Source organism: Pezoporus wallicus, unplaced genomic scaffold (assembly GCF_028554395.1).
Source record: "Pezoporus wallicus isolate ANWC-B61680 ecotype Strahan unplaced genomic scaffold, APGP_CSIRO_Pwel_v1 scaffold_7107, whole genome shotgun sequence".
NCBI classification, from domain to species: domain Eukaryota; kingdom Metazoa; phylum Chordata; class Aves; order Psittaciformes; family Psittacidae; genus Pezoporus; species Pezoporus wallicus.
This window is the reverse complement of record NW_026642114.1, coordinates 7093129-7112911: the sequence shown is the minus strand read 5'-3', so window position 1 is coordinate 7112911 and position 19783 is coordinate 7093129. Positions and strand designations below refer to the sequence as shown.

At 52.7% G+C, this 19783-nt stretch overlaps 2 protein-coding genes across 2 annotated transcripts; both read right to left on the bottom strand.

Moving 5' to 3' along the window:
- Nucleotides 1-811: 811 nt before the first annotated feature.
- On the bottom strand, nucleotides 812-3104 carry LOC130608849 (uncharacterized). The gene is made up of 3 exons (XM_057427206.1): nucleotides 3094-3104; nucleotides 1111-2261; nucleotides 812-932 (listed from the first exon to the last, which is right to left on the bottom strand). Exons 1-2 carry the CDS (start codon nucleotides 3102-3104, stop codon nucleotides 1160-1162), a joined length of 1113 nt encoding a protein of 370 aa, XP_057283189.1. The 3' UTR covers nucleotides 812-932; nucleotides 1111-1159.
- A 29-nt stretch (nucleotides 3105-3133) lies between these two features.
- Nucleotides 3134-17091, bottom strand: TFRC (transferrin receptor). Its single transcript, XM_057427019.1, has 18 exons — nucleotides 16898-17091; nucleotides 14914-15124; nucleotides 14090-14309; nucleotides 13732-13875; nucleotides 12948-13044; nucleotides 12442-12564; nucleotides 11557-11652; nucleotides 11250-11389; nucleotides 10694-10860; nucleotides 10274-10393; nucleotides 9577-9662; nucleotides 9413-9476; nucleotides 9071-9138; nucleotides 8638-8705; nucleotides 8152-8233; nucleotides 6993-7214; nucleotides 6348-6488; nucleotides 3134-6067 (listed from the first exon to the last, which is right to left on the bottom strand). The coding sequence occupies exons 1-18, from the start codon at nucleotides 16928-16930 to the stop codon at nucleotides 5825-5827; spliced, it is 2325 nt and encodes a 774-aa protein (XP_057283002.1). The 5' UTR covers nucleotides 16931-17091; the 3' UTR covers nucleotides 3134-5824.
- Between the last annotated feature and the right edge of the window lie 2692 nt (nucleotides 17092-19783).

Here is a 19783-nt window from a genome sequence, read left to right as displayed (position 1 = left end):
CGGGGTCCATCCTGGACCCTCTCCCTAAAGAAGGGCCTGTCAGAGAGCAGACCAGCTCAGAGACAGCCCCCAGGCAGGTCCTGGTTTTAGCAAAGCCCAGCACTGACAAACTTTGTTCAAGGGCTCTGCCCTGAGTCGGGTCAGCAAAGGGCTGAGAAATGGGGGGGATGCATGACACCCAGAGTATGCAGCAACTGATGAGGGGGACCCACTGTATGGGGCAGTGAGCTGACACCAGCACCCAACGACACTGGGGCACCCCACAATGATGCACCAAGGCGGCTCCAGGGAGGTGAGCGCGTGGGGAAGCACCAGCGCCGGGCTCTGCCCCAGCCTGCCCTGCCCAGACAGCTGAGCCCTGCACAGCCTCTGGCCCATGACAGCAGCACTGCGGCAGAGACACTGTCCCTGCCTTGGCTCCTCCGGTGACCTGCAAACCCCATCCCGGGATACTTGCAGAGCAGGGAAGGGGTCCGGCAGTGCCGGGAGAGCACAGCGGGGCTCTCCTGGCGAGGTGGGACCCTCACTGGGTTGTCGGCACCACCTTACCCGGTTTAACTTAAAGGCTTTATTAAAAAATGCGAAACCAACAAAGAACAAAAGTACCCAAAGGGTCCCGAGTGTGTAGAGAAAAACCTGCTAGTGTGGCTGGACACAGACACGGTGTAGCCCACCAAGCCAGTGGGTAGAGGCTCCCTGCACCTCATCGCTGCTTCGGGTTCCAGCAGCCACACAACACCCCAGTGCGCAGGGCCGGCTCGGGAGGACAAGGATCCTCTGTTCAGCGCTGGAGCTCCCACGAGCCCGGGGTAGAGCAAAGCCGCCTTTTCTCCAGGAAAAAAAAAAAACCTTCCCCCAGCTTCCGCTGCGGTTTGGGAGGGTTCAAGGGCACCGAGCACCCACTCACTCCAGACCCCACTGCCTGCTCTGTCCTGGCAGGCAGGAGCAGGGGGGGCGGGCATACTGCCGCCTGGGCACGACAGCAGCACCGGCAGCACCACGGGGCACTGTGCCAGCAGTGCCCGGTGAGGCACAGCACGGCCGGGCAGTGCCGCAGTGCTACACACCGACACCTCCCACCCCCTGCAAGGGATCGCGCCTCGCTCTTACCTCTGTGCTCACCGCCACTGCCACCGCATCCTGCGCCGGGTCCACAGCGTCACCGCAGGCAGAGGACCGGCACGGCCGCTCTCCGGGCAGCCCACATGTCAGGCAGGATGCGCCCGCCCGCCGGTCGGGCCGTGGTACGCAGATCGACGCCGGCAGCAGCCCGGTCTCCGGGGGTATCCCCCGCGTGGCGGCCAGCAGCGGGTGCCGGGTCCGGCCTCACAGCCGGGCGGCCCGCCTGCGGCTCGGGCGGTGTGCGGGGTTCCGTGTGGCGGGGGTACCGCCGGGGTGCTCCTGCTCCCCCGAGTAGAACTCGCCCTCCTCCTGCACCCCGCCCCTGGCCTCCCCTTCCTCCTGCCGGCCCCGCCGCACCCACCAGCGGGCCCGGCCTGGGGGGCTCGCCTCCCGCCGCCCCCCGCCCCGCTCCTGTTGCGCCCGCCGGCTCAGGCCCTGCTCCTGCCCGGCTTTGGGGCCGTGCTCTTGCACGCCCCGCACCGCGCACCGCGCTCTCCGCGGCGGCTGCGCCCCGGGGCTGCCCCCGTCTTCCCCCGCCGCCGCTTCCTCCGCGCCCCGCGCCCGCCGCCGCGCCCGGGCCGTCCCCCGCTCCCGGGGCCGCCGCGGCTCCGCGCCCGGCTTGGGGCCGCCGCCGGCTGCGGTGACCAGCGCGGGCCGCTCGCCCCACTCCTGCAAGCCCGTCCGCTCCCCCAGCGGCACCCAGTGCCACCGGCCCTGGCCCCCGCCGCGCCCCGGCCCCCCGCCGCCCGCGGCCACCAGCTCCTGGCCGCGGGGCAGCTCCCCCAGCCCCGCCTCCTGCACGCCCTGGGTGAAGCCCCCCTCCTCCTGCACCCCTGGGGCCACTCCGCCGCCCTCCGGTACCCCTGGGCTCAACCCCCCGCCCTCCGGCACCCCGCTCGCGCCTTGACCCCGGATGGTGCACGCGGCCGCAGCCCCGGCACCGCTCACCGGGGGGGCCCCCCCCGGGGCCGCCCCCTGCCGCGACCCCCCCGCGCCGCGCTGCCGGAGCCCCGGCGCCGCCGCCGCTCCCCCCTACCCAGCAGCCGCCGCCGCCACCGCCCCCTCCTGCCGCCGCCGGCGAGAGCTGCCGGGGCGGTGCGCGCCCGGCCGGCCCCGCGCTTAAAGGCGCCGCGTCGCCGCTTTACGTAACGGCGGGGAGGGGATGGCGACGGGGTGGGGAGGGACGGGCAGGCGGACGGGGAAAGAGCGGGGCGCGGGGGGCAGACTCACCAGCAACAGCACCAAACCGGGGGCCGCTCCGGTACAGGGGCTGGAGGTGTGAGATGGGGCGCAGGGCACGGGCAGCCCCGCGCTGCCACGGAGCAGTCCTGATTCCTGCTCCCAGGCGGCTGCAGCCCTGTCCCCCGCTGCCCCGGAGGAGCTGGCCCCGCCCGGCGGCTGCAGAGGCCCCGCCACTGCAGGGAGAGAGCCCTGCCAGGTTTGGGCAAGGAGCTGCGGGAGACAGCGTGTTCCCAAGAAGTAAATCATCCCTGCTGGAAGAGGAGGGACAGCCCTTAAGGAACAAGCAGCCTCCCCCTCCAAAACGGTGCATTTTCACGGGATGCAGCGTTTCTTAAGGAGGAGAGACTAGCACTAGGGAAGGAAAGCTGAGCATATTTAAAATGCAAAGCCCCGAACCAGCACAGTCTCCCACGAGAAGGCCCTTGGCCTGGAGAAGCAGCTCCAGCCCTGCCAGAGCTCTCCAGGGCTCCATGAGCAACCAAATGCCAGCGGGAAGTCTGACACTGCATACTTCCACCATCTACCCCAGTGCCGCAGGTGCTTTAGGATCAATGCAGTGACCAAGAGGCTGCTCTTCCACCTGAGTGCCAGAATCCTCGTGCCAGCTGCCGGCCCAAGGCAGGACGCACTGCCACGGAGCATACTGAGGTTTGAACTTGCTATTGCACATCACTGCAGGCCGATGCAGGAGACCTGCCTCCCTCCAGCTGCCCCCATCTCACACACTACCAGACCAGCATCGCGGCTGGTCAAGAACCCACGAGAGGAGTTGAGTGTTGAAGCTTTAAAACTTTATTCTAGCAGACAGCAGGTAACCCAGAAACAGTTTAACACCCCACACCACTCCGATGCCAGCGCTGCGCCAGGCATCCCAACATCCCAGCAGTCACGGTTGTGCTGCCCAGCCAGGAGACAGGCTTTGTCTTTCTCTGCCAGCTACAAAGCACATGATTAACTCTGACATCAAGATGCATGCAAACACTACAGTGAGGACTCCCAGACAGCAGCTCCTAAATGCCATCCGGAGAAGTGTCACTAGGAAACAGTAACACAGGCGGGGCTGGTCACATGCCTCAGGGACAGCAGGATAGTTCAGAGCAGCATGGAGTCACACAAGCCTGGGCATCGGGCTTTGAGAGAGGTGAAAAAACTTGCCTTCAACACTGGTGATCTCAGGGACCATGCTGGGGGCTCATCTTTGCCTGTTCCTTGCAGAGGCCAGGCCTCTGTTCCAGCTGAACACTGTTCTTTCCCTCAAGGACTACTGCTGGGGCTCAGGTCACTCACTTGGTTTAGGTTTAAATGCCAGAACTGTTTGCGGAGCACAGCGCTGGCAGCAACGAGCCAGTTGCTTTCTGGGAACAGGCAGCAGAGTTCAGCAGGTGTCACACGGCAGCACTGTTCAGCTTCAGAGCAGGCAGCAGAGGGGCACCATGAGAGAGGTGCCACTCCACACACACCCAGGAGACAAGACTGCAGTTTCCAGCAGGACTTGGGGAGCAAGCAACTTCCCCTGCACACACAGCAGCATCCCCCAGCCTTCAGGTACCAAGCATGCCTATCTAGAGCAGTGACCAGAGCCCTCCAGACAGCATTAGCCCCAGGCCCTACATTCACCTTTAACTCCCCAAGTCCTTGTAATAGAGCTGAAGAAAGTTTACTAAATCACAGAGCACACAGTCTAACTAGCCTAGTTTCCACAAAACATTCAAGCACCAGCCCCATGAATGGAGGCAGGAAGCCACTTCAAGACAGCACACCTATTTGAAACAGTTCAGCCTACAGAGAAGGTAGAATATAGGGAAGCATATAACAGACCGAAGTTTGTATTTGCATCACCACAGGAGAGTGAAAAAATAAGACTGCAGGAAACTGATCCATGTTAGATACTAACCATCAAGCTTCGCAGATGACATTGCATGATAAGCATAGAACAATTATGGGAAACACTGTCCCCGATAATTACGTACACCCATAGTGCAACATATGGAGGTCACTGCCTCCGATATAACACTGTGGTAGGCAAAAACTACCTTGTTCTTTACACATTATGGAAGACACTGCCCCCGATAATGTCAGTTAGGTTTCATGATACATAAGGTACTGGAAGTTTGCAGGAAGCTGCCATTTAAATATTGGGCCAATACCTAATCTGAAGTACAAGTAGTTTGTGTGTTGCCACAGGTGGAGCAAGGGCTACACAGCAAGCTCCACCACTGCGGCCAAGGGGAAAGCTTGTGCTCCCTGTGAGAGCACACTGCATCCAGAAAGGGGTGCAAAGAGGGGTCTGAAACCCACAGAGAGGAACAGACACCACAGGGCAGCCACATTTCTAGTATTTCCGATTTTCAGCATTTCAAGGATCACTTTAGAGCACAACCTGGAGACTTGCTACCAGGTTTGCACATTTAGGTTTCTTCCAGAGCGGTGTTTTTGCCACAGAAAGCTTAATTGCTAGTTTTCCAAAACTTTTTGGTTTTTGAGGGACCTGTTTAAGGTTATTTTAAATGCAAAGTTCCAGTATCATGTTTGATTGTAATAGCAGATGCTGCTTTATTCAAAAACGACAGTATAACTGTCATAATTATGGAAGGCACTGCTTCCGATAATTATCTTCTATAAAAAAACCACACCATTTATAGTGAACGCTGTCACTGATAAATAAATAAACAAATAAATATCTCAGTGCCAAACAAGAGCCATCCTGCAAAATGGCATCAGTCAGACAGGGTTTGGCCAGCAAGAGACTCGATTTCACAAAAGGCTCCATAGCAGCAAGGTCTGAAGTGCCAGTCTAGAGCCATTCCTTAATGTCACAGGAGTCGCTGAGGTGCCAGCTAAGGATCTAAAAGGGACATTAGATAATCTTTGGGTCATTTTTCCTGGGTATCAAGACCTGCCTTGGCAAAAACAAGTCTGTAAGATGTTGGGACTCTCCCGTTGAGTAAAGGCAGGCTGGGCACTTCAGAGCTTGCTGATAATCCAGCACTTGCGGGCTATTACTAGGTTGGTTTATTTTTGAGCTACAGGTTGATCTCTGCAGCTCCCTGCCAGAAACGGGATCCTCATTACAAGAGTTAAGAGGAATCCATTCCCCATTTTATCACTAGGTTTAGGAGGCCAACAATTAAAACCCTAAATAGATGAGGTACCTCCCCACTCAAGGTACCGGTTTCAGGAGTCACCTGAGCTGTTGGTTCTCAAGTACACTGGAAAGCAAAGCCCCGCAAGCAGCTGTACATGACTCATTTGTCAGATGGGAGCCTGGTCAGAGCAGATTTCATGATAATCCTAGTACCTGCTTTAAAACTGCCTCCTGTGAATTTGTCAAGTTGAGATTTAAATTTTATGCTCCACTTTGGTTGAAAAATATTTGTTGCCAAAGGATCTACAGAAAAATAACACCATGTTAGGGAGTGGGTATCCCTAATCCTGTACCTTACCCAGGTGTTTGCCATGTCTAGAATTCGTTGTCTGTATCCCAGATATCACCCACTAAGGCATTGGCAGCTCCTTTAATGGTCCAGGTCGCCAGGGCCAGCTGCTCTTTCAGCATGTTCACATCCACGCTGTCCCTGCTGGTTCTCAGCAGCTGCAGGTTCTCCAGCAGACTCTGCAGGGTGTGGGAGCCTCTGCCGAAGAAGATGTGGCGAAAGGGAGCATCTTTTGGCGAGAGGTATGGGGAGAGGAAGTCGTATTCCACCTGAAGCAGGGGTGCAAATTTAGGGTTATACCCTCACCTCCCAAGTTTTCTTTCCTGATCTGCCACAGAGCTCCTGACCTCTGATCCCCACCCAGCCCTTTCTCACTGCACCTCTGTGCTGTGTTAGACCCTTTCTCAATAGCCAGTGAAGAAGTCAGTCATGCTGAAACTAAGCAAAGAAAGAGATGCCAGTCTGCACATTGCCCATGGCACACCTGAGGAAAAGGCCCATCCCAACCTTTCTTTCCTTCATGAAAAAAGGAAAACCAGTTGTACCCACCTTCATGATCCTGTCATTCAGGGCCCTGCGGACGATCTTGTTTTCCCTGTCACTGTTCGCAATGTCTCTTCTCAGTGTATCTGTAGCTCGCTGGAAGTCACCACGGGCAAAAAACAGCCAGTTCAAGGTCAGCCCCAGAGCCTGTGAGGGAGGACCTGTTAGCAAACCTGATTTTCTTCTTTTGCTGCTTTCTTACCAAGAGAAAATGTTGGGTTTGTTGTCATCCCGTTCCAACCCCCCCCCCCCCCCCTCGTTTAACTAAGTAGCAGAGCGAGTTCCTGGCAGGCTCCTCTGAGGTCACTGAGCCCAGTGACGTCTCTCCCCACCCACAGCTTCTTGTGAGCTCTCAGCAGAGGTGCAAGAGGTGCAAATGAGATGCAGAGCTCCACAGTACTGCAAATGGTAACCAGACAAGAAACCATCCGTGTCCGTTTCCTCAAGAGCTCACCACAGCCAGATTAGCTAAATCTGTCTTACACAGTGACTCTGCCTGTACTGCTCTATAAAGATCAATTCCTGTCACATCTTGGTACACTCTGGTGCCCAAAGGAGGAAGATGTCCACCCTGCTGTATCCAATGGCAGCAGAGCCTTATTAGCACATGGCCCCATAGCAGGGATTCAATGCACTCAGAGCCTTTCTTACCTTCACATCCCGATCATAAGGAAAAAACTTCTCCTGGTACGCTAGCAGTTCTTCACTGTATCGCTCAAAGTCCAGGTAAAGCTCATGATCATGGGTCAACCTGAGAGCTATTTGTCCAGCAACTTCTGCAGCAGCACGCATAAGATCATACAACTTGTCAATCATCTTCAGGTTCTCCACAGTGTCCTCAGTAGTTCCCAAAAAGGGATATTCCTCATCTTTCTGCAAGAAGGCAGGCACTGAAGTTAGGCAAGACTGCTTCTCCAGCTAGCACTTCTTACCTCCCACTGCAGCTTGCTTGCTACTTCTACCGCATCCCATCTCCTTGTGCTGCTAAGTAGCGAGACTTGGGCAAAATTTCAAAAGCACAGGGGAAGGGAATTGAGCTCCTGCATCTCATCCCTCACAGTTTCCAGCAATCAGCAGGATGCTCTACTACTCTGTTGGACACAAAGATACATAGAGCTTTTCAACTACCACAGCTGAATGCAGAAGTGCAGGCAGGCAAACCCCATCACCCAGTCTCGTATGTGCTGGCAGTACATACCTTGGCAGGATAACTCAATTTTTTTGTGGAATAAGTCTGTCACTAACAAAAGCATTCATAAGCAGAGGAAGCTGTTATCAGAAAGGTTCCCAGCTACACACCTTGCAGTAACAGAGCAGGCTGCCTGGCTGATGCCACCTTCTCCAGCCCCAAGCTGCAGCACCCCACCTGAACAGTCTGAATTAGTACTTGCTTTAGCCAACAGTACTGCTTCCCCAACACACTTCGCTTGCTGACCAGGAGGCCACAGCAGTCTTTCACTGAAGCACCAACAGCATGACATTATTTAGTACTTTTACCTTCTGAAACATCAACATCTGAGCCTTCAGAAGAGCAAGTGCGCCCTCTCCCAACAAAATATGAGTGTTCAGGACTCTGGAACAGAGACTGTAGGCCAACCATGCCCCAGATGCTGCCTTTGCAGCAAGTACTGACACAACCACAAGGCTGTGTCAGATGTAGGTCCAGAGGCTACCTATATCTCCTCCCCTAGAAAGGCTCTTGCATGGACAAGGAGCTTAGGACAGCACCTTGTGTTCTGCCACCCTGAAGAGCAGATATCCTTACAACGCTGCACAGAATGAGTACATCAGGCAGGTGGATAGCACTTACATTGCAGAAACCGAAGGAAACCACAGGGATTCCTGAGAAGGCCAGGAAAGGGAATGCTGCATTATCCAGACCAAGGGGAACACTGCAAAAGACAAGTACCAAGTAGTCACCAACTGGTTTGGACACACCAGGAGAAAAGCTGCAAGCTCTAGAGTTGAAGCTGTAAGCCAACTCAACTACCCTGTCTAGACAAGGCTGGTTTTGGTAAGCAATCTAGCCAAGCACTGAGGGCTCTCTTCCGTTTCTGGCCACCTGTCTTTGGACAAGGCTGTTCTTGCTCTACAAAAAGGTGTCTGGGCTGCCTACAGGCAGACTGGGACAGCACTAAGTGTAACAAGCACACTGTTCATGCTTGCCTGATCCCACTGCAGCAGGTAGAGCCTGCCCCAGACAGCAGTATGACACTCCAACACAACCAGCAGAGGCCATTTAGTTTGCTCCTTTATGGAGATTTGCTTTTCCAAAGAACAGGATGACAATACTTACACTGTTTTTACCCAGTCAGAGCCAACTCTGTCATACAGATTTCCTGAATCCTTTGTTGGGTCCTTCACCTGCGCAGAGATTAACAGTCACTGCACTTGTTCTGACCTCTGCTGGGGCTTCCAGGTCCATCCTGGAGTTTACATTGCTGTACAGATGCCAGTCAAGCATCTCCTTTCTCCACACAGTTCATGCAGAACAAGCATTCACCTCCCACTGAACCGTGGCATTTGCCAGTTTTAGATTCTGCATGTGTGAACTGCAGTTTCCAGAGCACAGCTGACTTCAAACAGGGCCCCCAGGGAGTATCTCAGTCCTTTCTCCTATTCAGGGCTTTCTCCCCGGAAGGTGCCAGCTGGGAAAAATGAGCCAGCACAGTTGTGGCTGCTTTCCTTAAAACCAGTCACCTTGATTAGCCCAAGACCCTTCAACTCACCCCCTTCATAGTTCTTTCTAGCAATGTGTACAGCAGTGGGCTAGCAGATATCTTCATGTGGTTGAAGCCTGCAAAAAGACAAGGACATTTGACATGCTGGCACAATTAGCCACTGCTGCTAGAGCTGCTCAGCCTTGTGACCCAGGAACAACTGATCTACAGGTTGCTGCCATAGGATCTTCAGCAGACACAGTACAGTCTACTGGGACCTAGCAGAGCTGCCTGCTTTTGGCTCAGGCTCTGCATACCTTTGGCACAGCCCCCATTCCTGGAGGTTAAGGGATATCAGTCAAGCTATTCTGGTCCCACTCAGTTTCAAGAAACTTAAGAGTAGGAAGTTACCTAGAACTGCAGCATCCAAGTTAATGTAAGTGAAAGCTTTGGCATGCAGCGTTGCAGAGTACCCCTAGAACAAAACAAGTATTTTAAGATGAGCAGTAGCAGTACAACACCAGGAAATCACAACTGTGTAGTCACCAAGCAGAAGTCCACCAAAGAAACAGTACCTCCAGCCATTCAGTAGCACCCACAGCTCCGTACTCTCCTGCACTCCAGCTAGCAAAGATGATGCTGCGCCTTGGTTTGTAGCCACCTGCAAAGAGGGAGACTGAGATGTCTGCCCTTCCCCCATAGAGATGTAGATCAGCACTGAGGGCATGGAGTGATGAATCTCCTGCTCCTTAGAGCTGAAGTGCTCTGGCTGCTGCAAACATGCACACTAGCAGATGCATGGACACTTCACCCAGACTCTCATGCTGCAGAGCTGTGTAAGAAAACCATGCTGTCTGCATTTCCCTCCTTTTTTTGTTTAGCTGCCTGAGCCCCAAATTAACCCTGGAGACAGGAGCACTCACACTAAGTGCCACCATGCAGCCTCCACTGCTCTAGCTGGTCAACCACATCAGTATTTTCCTACCTTCAGGCCTGGCTGCCCAACAAACAGCTCAAGTTTGAGCTGCACACAGCGTGTTATCCATGGACATTTTTGCATTCAAGGAATACCAGATGTAAGCACGCAGTGAATGCAAGTGCTCACTGTAGGCACGTTATCCATGTTGTAAAGGCAACAGCTTTCCAGGAAGCTTAATCAGATTCCCTGTTGCCTTCCCTTAGGATTATTTTGCTGGACTCCCCAGTATTAACACATAGAGAATTAAACCTGCATCACACCTCCCACTCACATGCTTTTGCACAAGTATTTACCATTCTTCACTATGTCTGAGATCACACGGGCAAGTTCCAACAATATGGCTGTTCCAACACCAGCCTTGGCTGCTCCTGGGCCCCAAGAGTCTCTCTGGGCTCCGATCACAACATATCGATCTATAAAGGAGACAACAAGATCTGAGCTGCAAGCTTCAGGTTGTAAACACCACTTATCAAAAGAGCAACTTTGAGCCTTTGCTAGAAACACATTATGAAGTCTGACTCCTAAATCTGGCACACTGCTTGCTGTCATTTAGCCTTTCTCTGGCAGTGTGGTTCAGCCTTTTCCTTGACCCTTTGGGAAGGGTCTTGGTCCTGCTAAGGAAGCTGTTGTCTTTGTACGAACAGCTGTCATCTGGTGATCACAGAAGAGGAAGGGTTCCCTTCAAGACTAAGCCACAAGGCAGTTGCTGTTACCTGGTTCTTCAAATCCCTTGATAGCACCAAAGATGTTCAGAATCTTCTGGTCCACCATAACATTGTTCACACTCAATTTGACTGTCACGTTGGTTGCGCTGCTCATCATCTTGCATCCCATGACCCCAGATTTCCACTCCAGAAGGCATTTGTCTCCATCCATTTTGCTGAAGGGAAAGAGAGGTTCTTTGAACTCATACAGCTCTAACCTCATGTAGTTATCCTGTGAAGAAAGCAAGCCTACACAGCTGCAGATGCAGCTTTGTTTAGGACCTGCTCAGGAGATAGCCTTCAGTCCTGTACCACTGATTATGCAGGGAGAGGTCAGAGGCAGAAGCCAAGAGAAATCCCAACACTAGCTTAAGTTCAGTCTTTAAGACATAAGACATGGACACAGACAAAAGCAGCATTTCTCCAGCCAGTTCCAGTAAATGCTCACTGCGATACACAGTAGAGACCAGCAGAGAGCTCCCTGGGCTCAAAGCACCTCAACATCATCCTCAGTTCTCCACGAGGGCCACAGCAGCCTAGCCTGCAAGCCAGGAGAAACTATTACCTGTACAGTCGGCCTGCTGCTTGGCTAGAGATGGTCTGAACAGGGATGCGAGGTAGTCCAGAAGATTCCACTGGTGGGAACTGGGTGTGGTTGAAAGAAGGGAAGCCTGGGGTGAAAGGGTCTCCAGTTCCAAGGTGGGCCTGTAAAAAGCAAGAGGAGCCCTCAAGTATCAGAGAAGCCCAACAACTTTCATCTAACACAAAGGTATGAAGCACTGCTGAGCCAGAGGCTTGCAGAAGGACTGCTGCAGTCCACAGCAAAAAAAGTTTAACAAGAACACGAACAGGGGAGCCAGCTGCATACTCACATGTCCAAAGGGGACAAGTTCATCCGTGTTCTTGTAATCATAGGGATCCAGGTACATCAGGACACCAACTGCTCCTGCATCTTGGGCATTTGCAACCTGAAGCAAACAGGAACATTTACTGCACATCTGCACTGCAAGCAAGGGGAATTAAGGCCTGCCTCTGACATGCCACCAGCACAAACACTCTTGCAAGGTTAGATACCAGCTTGAAAAGTGGTTAAGGGACTGAAGAGCCAGTGAGCACCCCTTGCAGAAGCAGTTTTCAGCTCTGCCTGTGTCTTATATGCAGTCAGACTGTGCCTGCTTGCAGAGTCCTGTGCCCGAGCCTCCCCAGAAGCACCCACCTCAGGGACAGCTCTGGATCAGACATCTGTAACAAGTCTGTGTACAGGACTTGGATCCTTTAGCCTGCTTGCCTATTTGGTTCTACTTGCTACACAGAGAGCATTACAGCAACATGCAAGGCAGCTGGCTGGGCATGCAGTGCCACCACCTTCACCCAGACCAAGTGAGACACTGCAGCCAAAATTTAAAAGTATCTGGCTGCAGCAACACGAGGTGTTCTAAAGGCAAGGCTGCTCTGCTGCTGCATCTAGCAACACCATATAGCCCACAGGCTGCCGCCATCACTCTAGATGCTTGGCTGTCCCAGCAAGACTGTCAGAGGACAAGAATGCCATGATGAATGGTAACCAGCTCTGTTCAGTCTTGGTGTCCAGATCTGCATGTGGAAGCTTAGTGCATACACATAAGACCAGATCTGCAGGGACAAGCCTACAAACACAAGTTCTAGAGACCTAGACAAAAACAAACACATCTCTGAACCTCAAAGAGGAGGAAACATGGCTTCCTGCTGCCACATTTGGCCAGGCATGGACTGCTTACCTTCTCAGCAAGGGTTATCTTTCCAGCTCTGAAGATGAGTATAGCACCATTCAGTGAAACACCCAGCTTCTCTAACTTCTGAAAATCAGCTTTCAGTCCATAGTTCACATGAACTGGTTTGCCCTGAGACAGAAACACTGGTTATAAATGCAACAGTCTTATGTCAGTAAGGTCCTTGATACAGCCTACAGAGTCACAGTACCAGTGACTCCTGGTAACAGTAGGGTGTTCAAGCTCAATCAGCTAAACTGATCACATGCAACATGCCTGCTTGAACAACACTTCTGACACGTTTCCTGTCTGGATCCCAGCACAGAAGTGTAAACAGTTACTTTCACTTCTTGCTGAAAACATGGGCCTGCTCCTCACTGAATTCTCCCCGCCACCACCCCAGGTCTCTAACTGGGGATGGCTTATACACTTCATATCTCAAAGGTACATATTTTGAACACTGCCACCTGGTAAGCACACAAGCACATTTCTCAGATCCTCCTGGAGTCACTTACAACAACCGAGTCAGTCTTGCTGTATGCTACATATACATTGGGACTCTCCAGTTCCTCCTCTTCACCATTTTGCAGAACAGACACTCTGTTGCTGCTACTGTTAAAAGTAAAGAGACAGTGTTATGTTCTTTCATACATAAACTCTGTATTTAACTAGCTCCCATATTTCAGCAATTACGATCAAGTCAATGTAGAGCCTGAAGCAAGCAGACTCATCCCAGTACTTCCATGCAAGAATATCTGGGGCTGTTCAGAGACATTAATGAAGGCTAATTTCTAAGACAAGGCAGAAAGAATCTGCGCTTCCAGGTCTCTCAGTCACCTCCTAAGAGAAGCTAAGCAAATTTGTCTCCCCCCCAGCACAAAGAGGGCAAGTAACACAAAGGTGTGAGCTGTCAGCCAACAACAGTGCATGTTGATATCCTCCTGAGCTACAATAGAAGCCACTGCCAGGTCCACAACACCCATCTGGGTGACGACAGCGCTCACACACACGGTTTTACTCACAGGCAATATGCCCTTCAGCCTAGTTTTTACTCAAGTTTGTTTTCTCTCTACTTCCTAAGTATGCTTTGAGGAATCGGCTGCCCAGGAAAAATCCACAGGGCTGCTACCAGACGAGAAGAGATAGAAGCAGCTATTGCTTGACTAGCTTGAAGCCTTCTTTGGAGAGCGGTAACTGGCTCACAATTTTAGTACTGCTCTCAACAGAAATCATGTGTTTGCTCAAGACTACAGATATCTAAACTACAAGGAAGAGATGTGCACCTCTTCATTAACGTACCTGCCTTTGACCTGCAGCTTAATGTAGTGCTCATCATTCCAGACTTCATCCAAGTGGAAGCTGTTAAACTGGTCATGGATGTAGCTGGCAGCTTTCTCATCTTCAATCTGTCCAGCTTCAAAAGAGTCCTTGTTTGCTCTTTGCCTGTAGGTAACAGATAATAGCTTAAGCTACAGCACTGGGTTGCACTGCAGTGCTGCAGCCTGCAAACCCAAGTTGGATGGGCCATTTAAGCCATGTTTAACCACAATACTACCCCACACCATCTTTAAGGCCCTTGCTCTCCAAAAGATCTTGAGGAGTTCTGCTCACAGGATGTGCCTCTCATAGCTGTAGTTAAGCTTTCTGGACCTGTTACCTCAAGCTGTCCTCGAGACGTCTGGCTGACAGCTTTCCTGACAACAGGGTTCTGAGGTCAGGCCAGTATAAGACAGGTGGTCCAGGAACCTCTTCTTCCTCAGTTTCATCCTCCATTAAGTAAGATGCAGTAGGAGTCATCTCACACTTGCCACTTCCATCCAGACACCTGCTAGCCTTCTGCATTCGTCCACGATAACTCAAGTAGCCAATCAGAAACCCTACAGACAGAAAAGGTATTTTTTGTGCTGCAGATGACTAAACCAGCCACACACCACACAAGTGCATTCAAAGCAGCTTCAGGGTTGAGATGAATCTCTGCTCTCACACCATTTTTTACAAGCTAGAATGGCTAAGGGCAGGCGTGACTATGCAGCCTGACATTGTGCCTCAGCTGGCATGTTTTAAGATACACTGTAAATCTGATCTTGTGCTTGGCAGACTCCATCCAGCACCACTTTGGAAGAAGAATGCTTACTTTAGTCCAGAGGCAGAGTTAAAACTCTGAGACAAGCACCAGAGGCTTTACTGGCATGTTAAGCCATATCACTAGAAAAGTGTTAAAGAGTTAATCAAGGGAAAACCAGTACACTTGCCACATGGACCAGTTTACCCTTCAGCTAAGTTCCACTGCCGAATTTCACGCTTCTTTGTGCCAATTCTGTACCATAAGTCTGAGACAGACATACTTAGTGACAAGAGGCTGCAGCCTGGATTCAGGCTCTTTAATTATCTCATGAACCAATACAGAGCCAAATGTTAATGGCCTCAGATATGCTCAATACCAGAATCCACTTCATGCGGTTGTCTCCCACCCTTCCTTACCAATCAAAAGGAGGAGGAGAGCTGCAATGACTAGGAAGCAGAGGTTCTTGACACTCCTCCGTGGAGGCATGCTGGCATGCATATGCTCTTGTCTCCCAATTTCCCCTCCTTCCTCATCATCAGCAGACAGCTTCATCTCCACATGGCTGTTGTCTCCATCCATTTGCCGGGCAATGCTGAAGCGCGTGTATGACATTGGCTCGCCACCAAACTGTACCGAAAGACAGTCATGCAATGGAAGAGTGTTACATCAGCCTACATACAGTCCCTGCAGCCAGCTGCACCCATGCTCCAAATCAAATACAGCTTGTTCACCTGAAACTGCTGCAGCACAGCCTGAGCATCTGGCTCTCAGTAAATCAGGCTGGCTCCTTTGAACAGTTAGACATAGACCCAACACAGGGTCTCCAGGGCCTATTTAGCATCTGTTTGCCCTACACAAGTTCAAAGCGACACTGGTCAAAGTCTAGCTTGGAGTCTATTTCAGATATGACACAGTCAATGGCATCAGCATTTCCCACATTACCCCATGGCAAAGGCTGACTCAAGCAGAAACTCCTGGTCTTAATCAGGAGCACATCGATCTGACTTGAACATGTGCAGTTTGCACAGAAGGAAAGGGAAGGCAACTCCTGTACGGCTGTGCCTTTGAGCCAAATCCGCTTTCATGTAAATACTGTCATGCAACATCTAGATGGTGTTGTGTTTAACAGCCCAGGCTACTCTTAAATTACATCATTGATGAGTATTACAAAGCTGTTGCGCTGAAGAGAGATGACCCATGGGAATCCTGCTACCTCAGCTAACATGAAAGCTGAGGACACACTGCCTGCATCCACCAGCAACTGGCAGCATTCAGCAAGTGTTTATCAGTGCCTGAGCAGACCAGCTTCCAGCCTGGAGCCCACTTTTCTGAACAGCTGCAACACACAGTCCAACTGCTCACAGAACAGTAGCCCATGCACAAGGCAGTTGCTCAGATTAACAGACAGCTAAACTCAATTCCAGTTAAACTCAATTCCAGGCATAGCCAGGCACTGTGCAGAACCATTCAGCTTCCATTAGAGCTGCTGAACTTGCCTGCGGCCATGGCTGTGTTGCGGACAGGCAGGAGACTGGCTAAAAGGCCAGAGGAATAGTTTTGGGAGCAACAGTCCTGTAGCCCCTCTCCACAGTACTGGAGAAGTGGCTGGTTGCAAGCACTCAAGCCCTGTTCTCAGCTTGCTCTCTAACTGCAAGTGAGAGGCTGAAGGTGCAGAGACCATACATCAGCTTGGCTGGTAAAAACGATACCATGTAATTTCAGACCTGCAGTTCCATCCTGACGCATGCTACCAGTAATGAAGTGGCTGGCTGCTCACGTTTCAGAAAGCACAATGCAGCAGCCTGTCCTATAGTGCCCCTGCTCAGCTGCTTGATAGCTCAGCTTCCCTCACCCTTTGCAGAAGACATGCTTCAACCCCACATATCCTTCACACTTGTGGAGAGACCAAACCATCACATTTGCAGGCCTAGCCTAGGGTCATTTCACAGTTCAAGCTCTCTAGGACCTGCAGGCTTGTCTGAGCACATTTGTTTCAAAGCACATTACATTCAAAAGCTGGACTTGTGGTTGAATTCCCACCCCTAAAGTAACATAATACAACACACGTTGATTGTCCCGATAGGCATTTGTCAGCTTCCTCAGCAGCACTTCCTCCTGGAACATTGTTCAAGGCTCGACCCCCCCTCCTTATCAGCTTCCTGAGAGACCCAAGACACTGTAGCAGTTACCGATAACTAAACAGCACTGAACTGCATAAGCCACTCCCTTATCATGGCCAGCTAGTTACAGTGACATTTGGCTCACAACCCACACAGCAGCACCCAACACTGCTTTAGATTTCTCATCTTCCCCAATACTGACATGCATGTGGTTGAACCTTTCTTCTTGCAGTACCAGCAGCCCACCAAGAGACAAATGGCACAGCGAGTTGTGTCTTACCAAGTTAGAGATTGCTGCTCTGGCATGGTCCATTGCCTTCTGGAGGAGTACCCACCAACTTGACCAAAGCCCTGAAGTGCAGAACACAAGCAGTCAAGTCACAGTGTTCCTCTGCCATTACCTAAGATATCCAAGGTCACTGTCACCAATACAACACTTGCCCATGGATTTTACATGCACGCTTCTAAGTAAGTCACAATGATAGAAGTTCACATACTCTTACTGTAAGTATCAGTTCTGATGAACAAACTGACTCCTAATGAACTCCGGGGATTGGGGATGGGGACGGTATGCGTATAAATGAGGACGACAGTCTCAGATAGCTGATTTCAGCCAAGAGTCTTATTAATGGTAGGGGCACCTCCACTCAGGGAATGCTGGCAAGAGGCACTGCTTGGCTGTGACAACACACACCACATATCTAAGGTTACTGGAGCCCACCTCACTGACAGGATGTAGACGAGTCCGACTATTAGCCAGAAGTGGCTCAATGCCTTTAACTCAAAGCACGACAAAACCCAACACTGCCAAAACACTTAAAATTGCAAAGTCTCTTCTAGATGGCTATATTCTTTACCACTTTATGAAGGCAGTATGAGTTCTGCACAATATCCCAGAGTAGCCAAGAGCAACTCTTCAAAAAGCATTTCAATCACTTGGATTTCTCTAGACAGTAGACTTATCTGCTGCAACTCAAAATAAAACTTCAGCATTTCTTCCTGGAAAGATGCTGGAAAAAGCTTTGTAAGTCGGCAACAAGACAGCTTGGGTTGGTGCAGGTGCTTAGGTTGTGAGCATGCAGCCTGAGTATGCCCTCAAGCAGTGCTGCTAAGAAATGACTTTGAACTGGTCTTTGGGTGCATATGGATTATCTTTACACCTGGGAGCTCTGAAATATAAGCAGGCTTTATTTGGAGTTCAAAGGTTAAAAGTGGCCATCCCCTCATTTCACGTTCACCTTTCACTCAGGGCAAGAGTACGCAGAGTTGAATCCCCAGCAGCTTTTCCAAGTGACAATCTGAGGCCCAGGCTCCCAGCTGGCAGGCGGGGAACAACACGGCATGCATAAAAGGCAGACGAGCTACCCGAGAGGAACACTTAGGGAAGCACAATGGCCTGAGGCCATCACACCTGGCAGGGACGCTCCCTACTCCCCCAGGAGCACAGGGTCCCCCCGAGTCCCTCATAGCCCAAACCCCTTCACAAACAGGCCAGGCAGAGAGCCAGCACTCCGGGCACCTAACGGGGAAGGGAAGCTCCCTCCTCCCTCCACGCAGCCCAGGAGACGGCCAACAACCACAATCCCTCGAAAATAAGGAGGGCAGGAGGAAAAACCAACAAATAAAAGCATAGGACTGGGCTCCCGAGAGGGGCTGGGCGGTCCCGCTATCGCGGGCAGGGCCCGGCTGCGGGCTGCCCGATAAGCGGGCCGGGCGATACGCCGCCCGCCGAGGGCACGTCTCCCCTCCGCAGCGGAGCCCTGCCCGCCTTGAAGGTCAGGCGGTTATGGCAGCCTGCGCCACGGCCACGTGCTTGCGCGCACGCCCAGCCGCCAACGGGACTGCTGCTGCTGCTGCCACTGCACCGCCAGCGCGGGCCCTGCAGCCCCCGCACCCTCTGGCCGCGCCGCGCTACCTCTCCCCGCCTCGCCTCAGGGCGGCCGCCACCCCTTCCCGCCCGCCTGCCGCCCGCCCGCCCGCCTGCCGCCCGCCCGCCCGCCCGCCTGCCGCCCAGCGCGCCCCGCTGCTCACCGCCACCGCTCCCGCTCGCCCCGCCGAGACCCAACTACTGCAGCCACCGCCGCGACGCGGCCCTACCCCTGCTCTGCGCGCCCCGCCCCTGCGCACCGCGGGGCCAATCAGCGCGCCCGCCGCAGCCACAGGCGCGCGCGGCACGGCTCTCCCCGCCCCGCCTCGGGGTCCTTAAGGGCTGCTCTCAGGCTGTGCCCGTGGCTCGGGCGCAGGGGCTGGGGTGGTTTTTGCCGCTCTGGTGAGCTTAGGTCCCGGAGCTGCGCAGGGGAGCGTCCTCGGCGCGGTGGCCCGCTACTGCTGCGCTGCTCAGCGCCCCCCTCCCCCCCGCTGCGGGTAAAGGGATGTAAGGAAGCCGCGGTCTGTCAGAAGTGTTTCTGTGTGTCCCGCGGCTAGGGCTGGAAGCAGCACGGACAGCAGCCTCCCGCATAGAGACGGCGGTCAAACCCCTCTTTAGGTGTTCTAACACCTCTTAGATGTTCATACTGTGGACGGGTGTGCTCTTGCCACAGCATGCTGCGGCCAAAAGAAGTAGGGTGTCACTGATTGGGCATTCCCACCCTCTCTGTTTCGAGGGAAGAAAGCAGGAAGAATAATTTTCTCCCTAGGTGATGCAAACCAAACTCAGGGCTCGCTCTGGGTTGGGAAGTGCTCAGCATCTTCAGGTCCCAGCAAGTCATGCACGCTCAGGGCTGCCTTTTTAGACCTGAGCAAGCAGAGGCACCCGGGGTGCCTTTCCTTCATGTTGTGCTACTTGAGGTTTCGGTTTTGTTTGCACAATGAGAAGAGTGTCAAGCCTTGACAAGATCCAGCTGCAGTAGTGCACAGAAGCACAGACAGCCCATCTGGTCCTCACCCCGGCCCTCTCCCTGGGGCAGGCAGAGTGATCCCATTCCATGGTGGGAGCTCCCCTGTGTGCAGAGCTTGGTTTTTAATAACCAGCAGGTGCAGAGTGGTGAGGTCCTCTGGTTTGTTTCTGAGGAACTTGAAGGAGAAGTAGAATGCGTTGGTCGTTTGACAGAATGAAGTTCTAGCACGCATCTTTCAGTAGGCTTCATAAGGTGGAGCAATGGGTAAAGAGGCAGCCCAGTGTTTTTAGAGTGAAAGTGGTAAATAATATAATGGGGAGTATTAGGAA

What these genes read in the sequence shown, in the direction of transcription:
- TFRC (XM_057427019.1), bottom strand. Translation starts at nt 16,930, where the DNA reads ATGGACCATGCCAGAGCAGCAATCTCTAACTTG. An exon ending in GCAAGACTGACTCGGTTGTT is followed by an intron (nt 12,565 to 12,947) that starts GTAAGTGACTCC and finishes TTTCTGTCTCAG; the next exon opens with GGCAAACCAGTTCATGTGAA. An exon ending in GTGCTACTGAATGGCTGGAG is followed by an intron (nt 9,477 to 9,576) that starts GTACTGTTTCTT and finishes GTTTTGTTCTAG; the next exon opens with GGGTACTCTGCAACGCTGCA.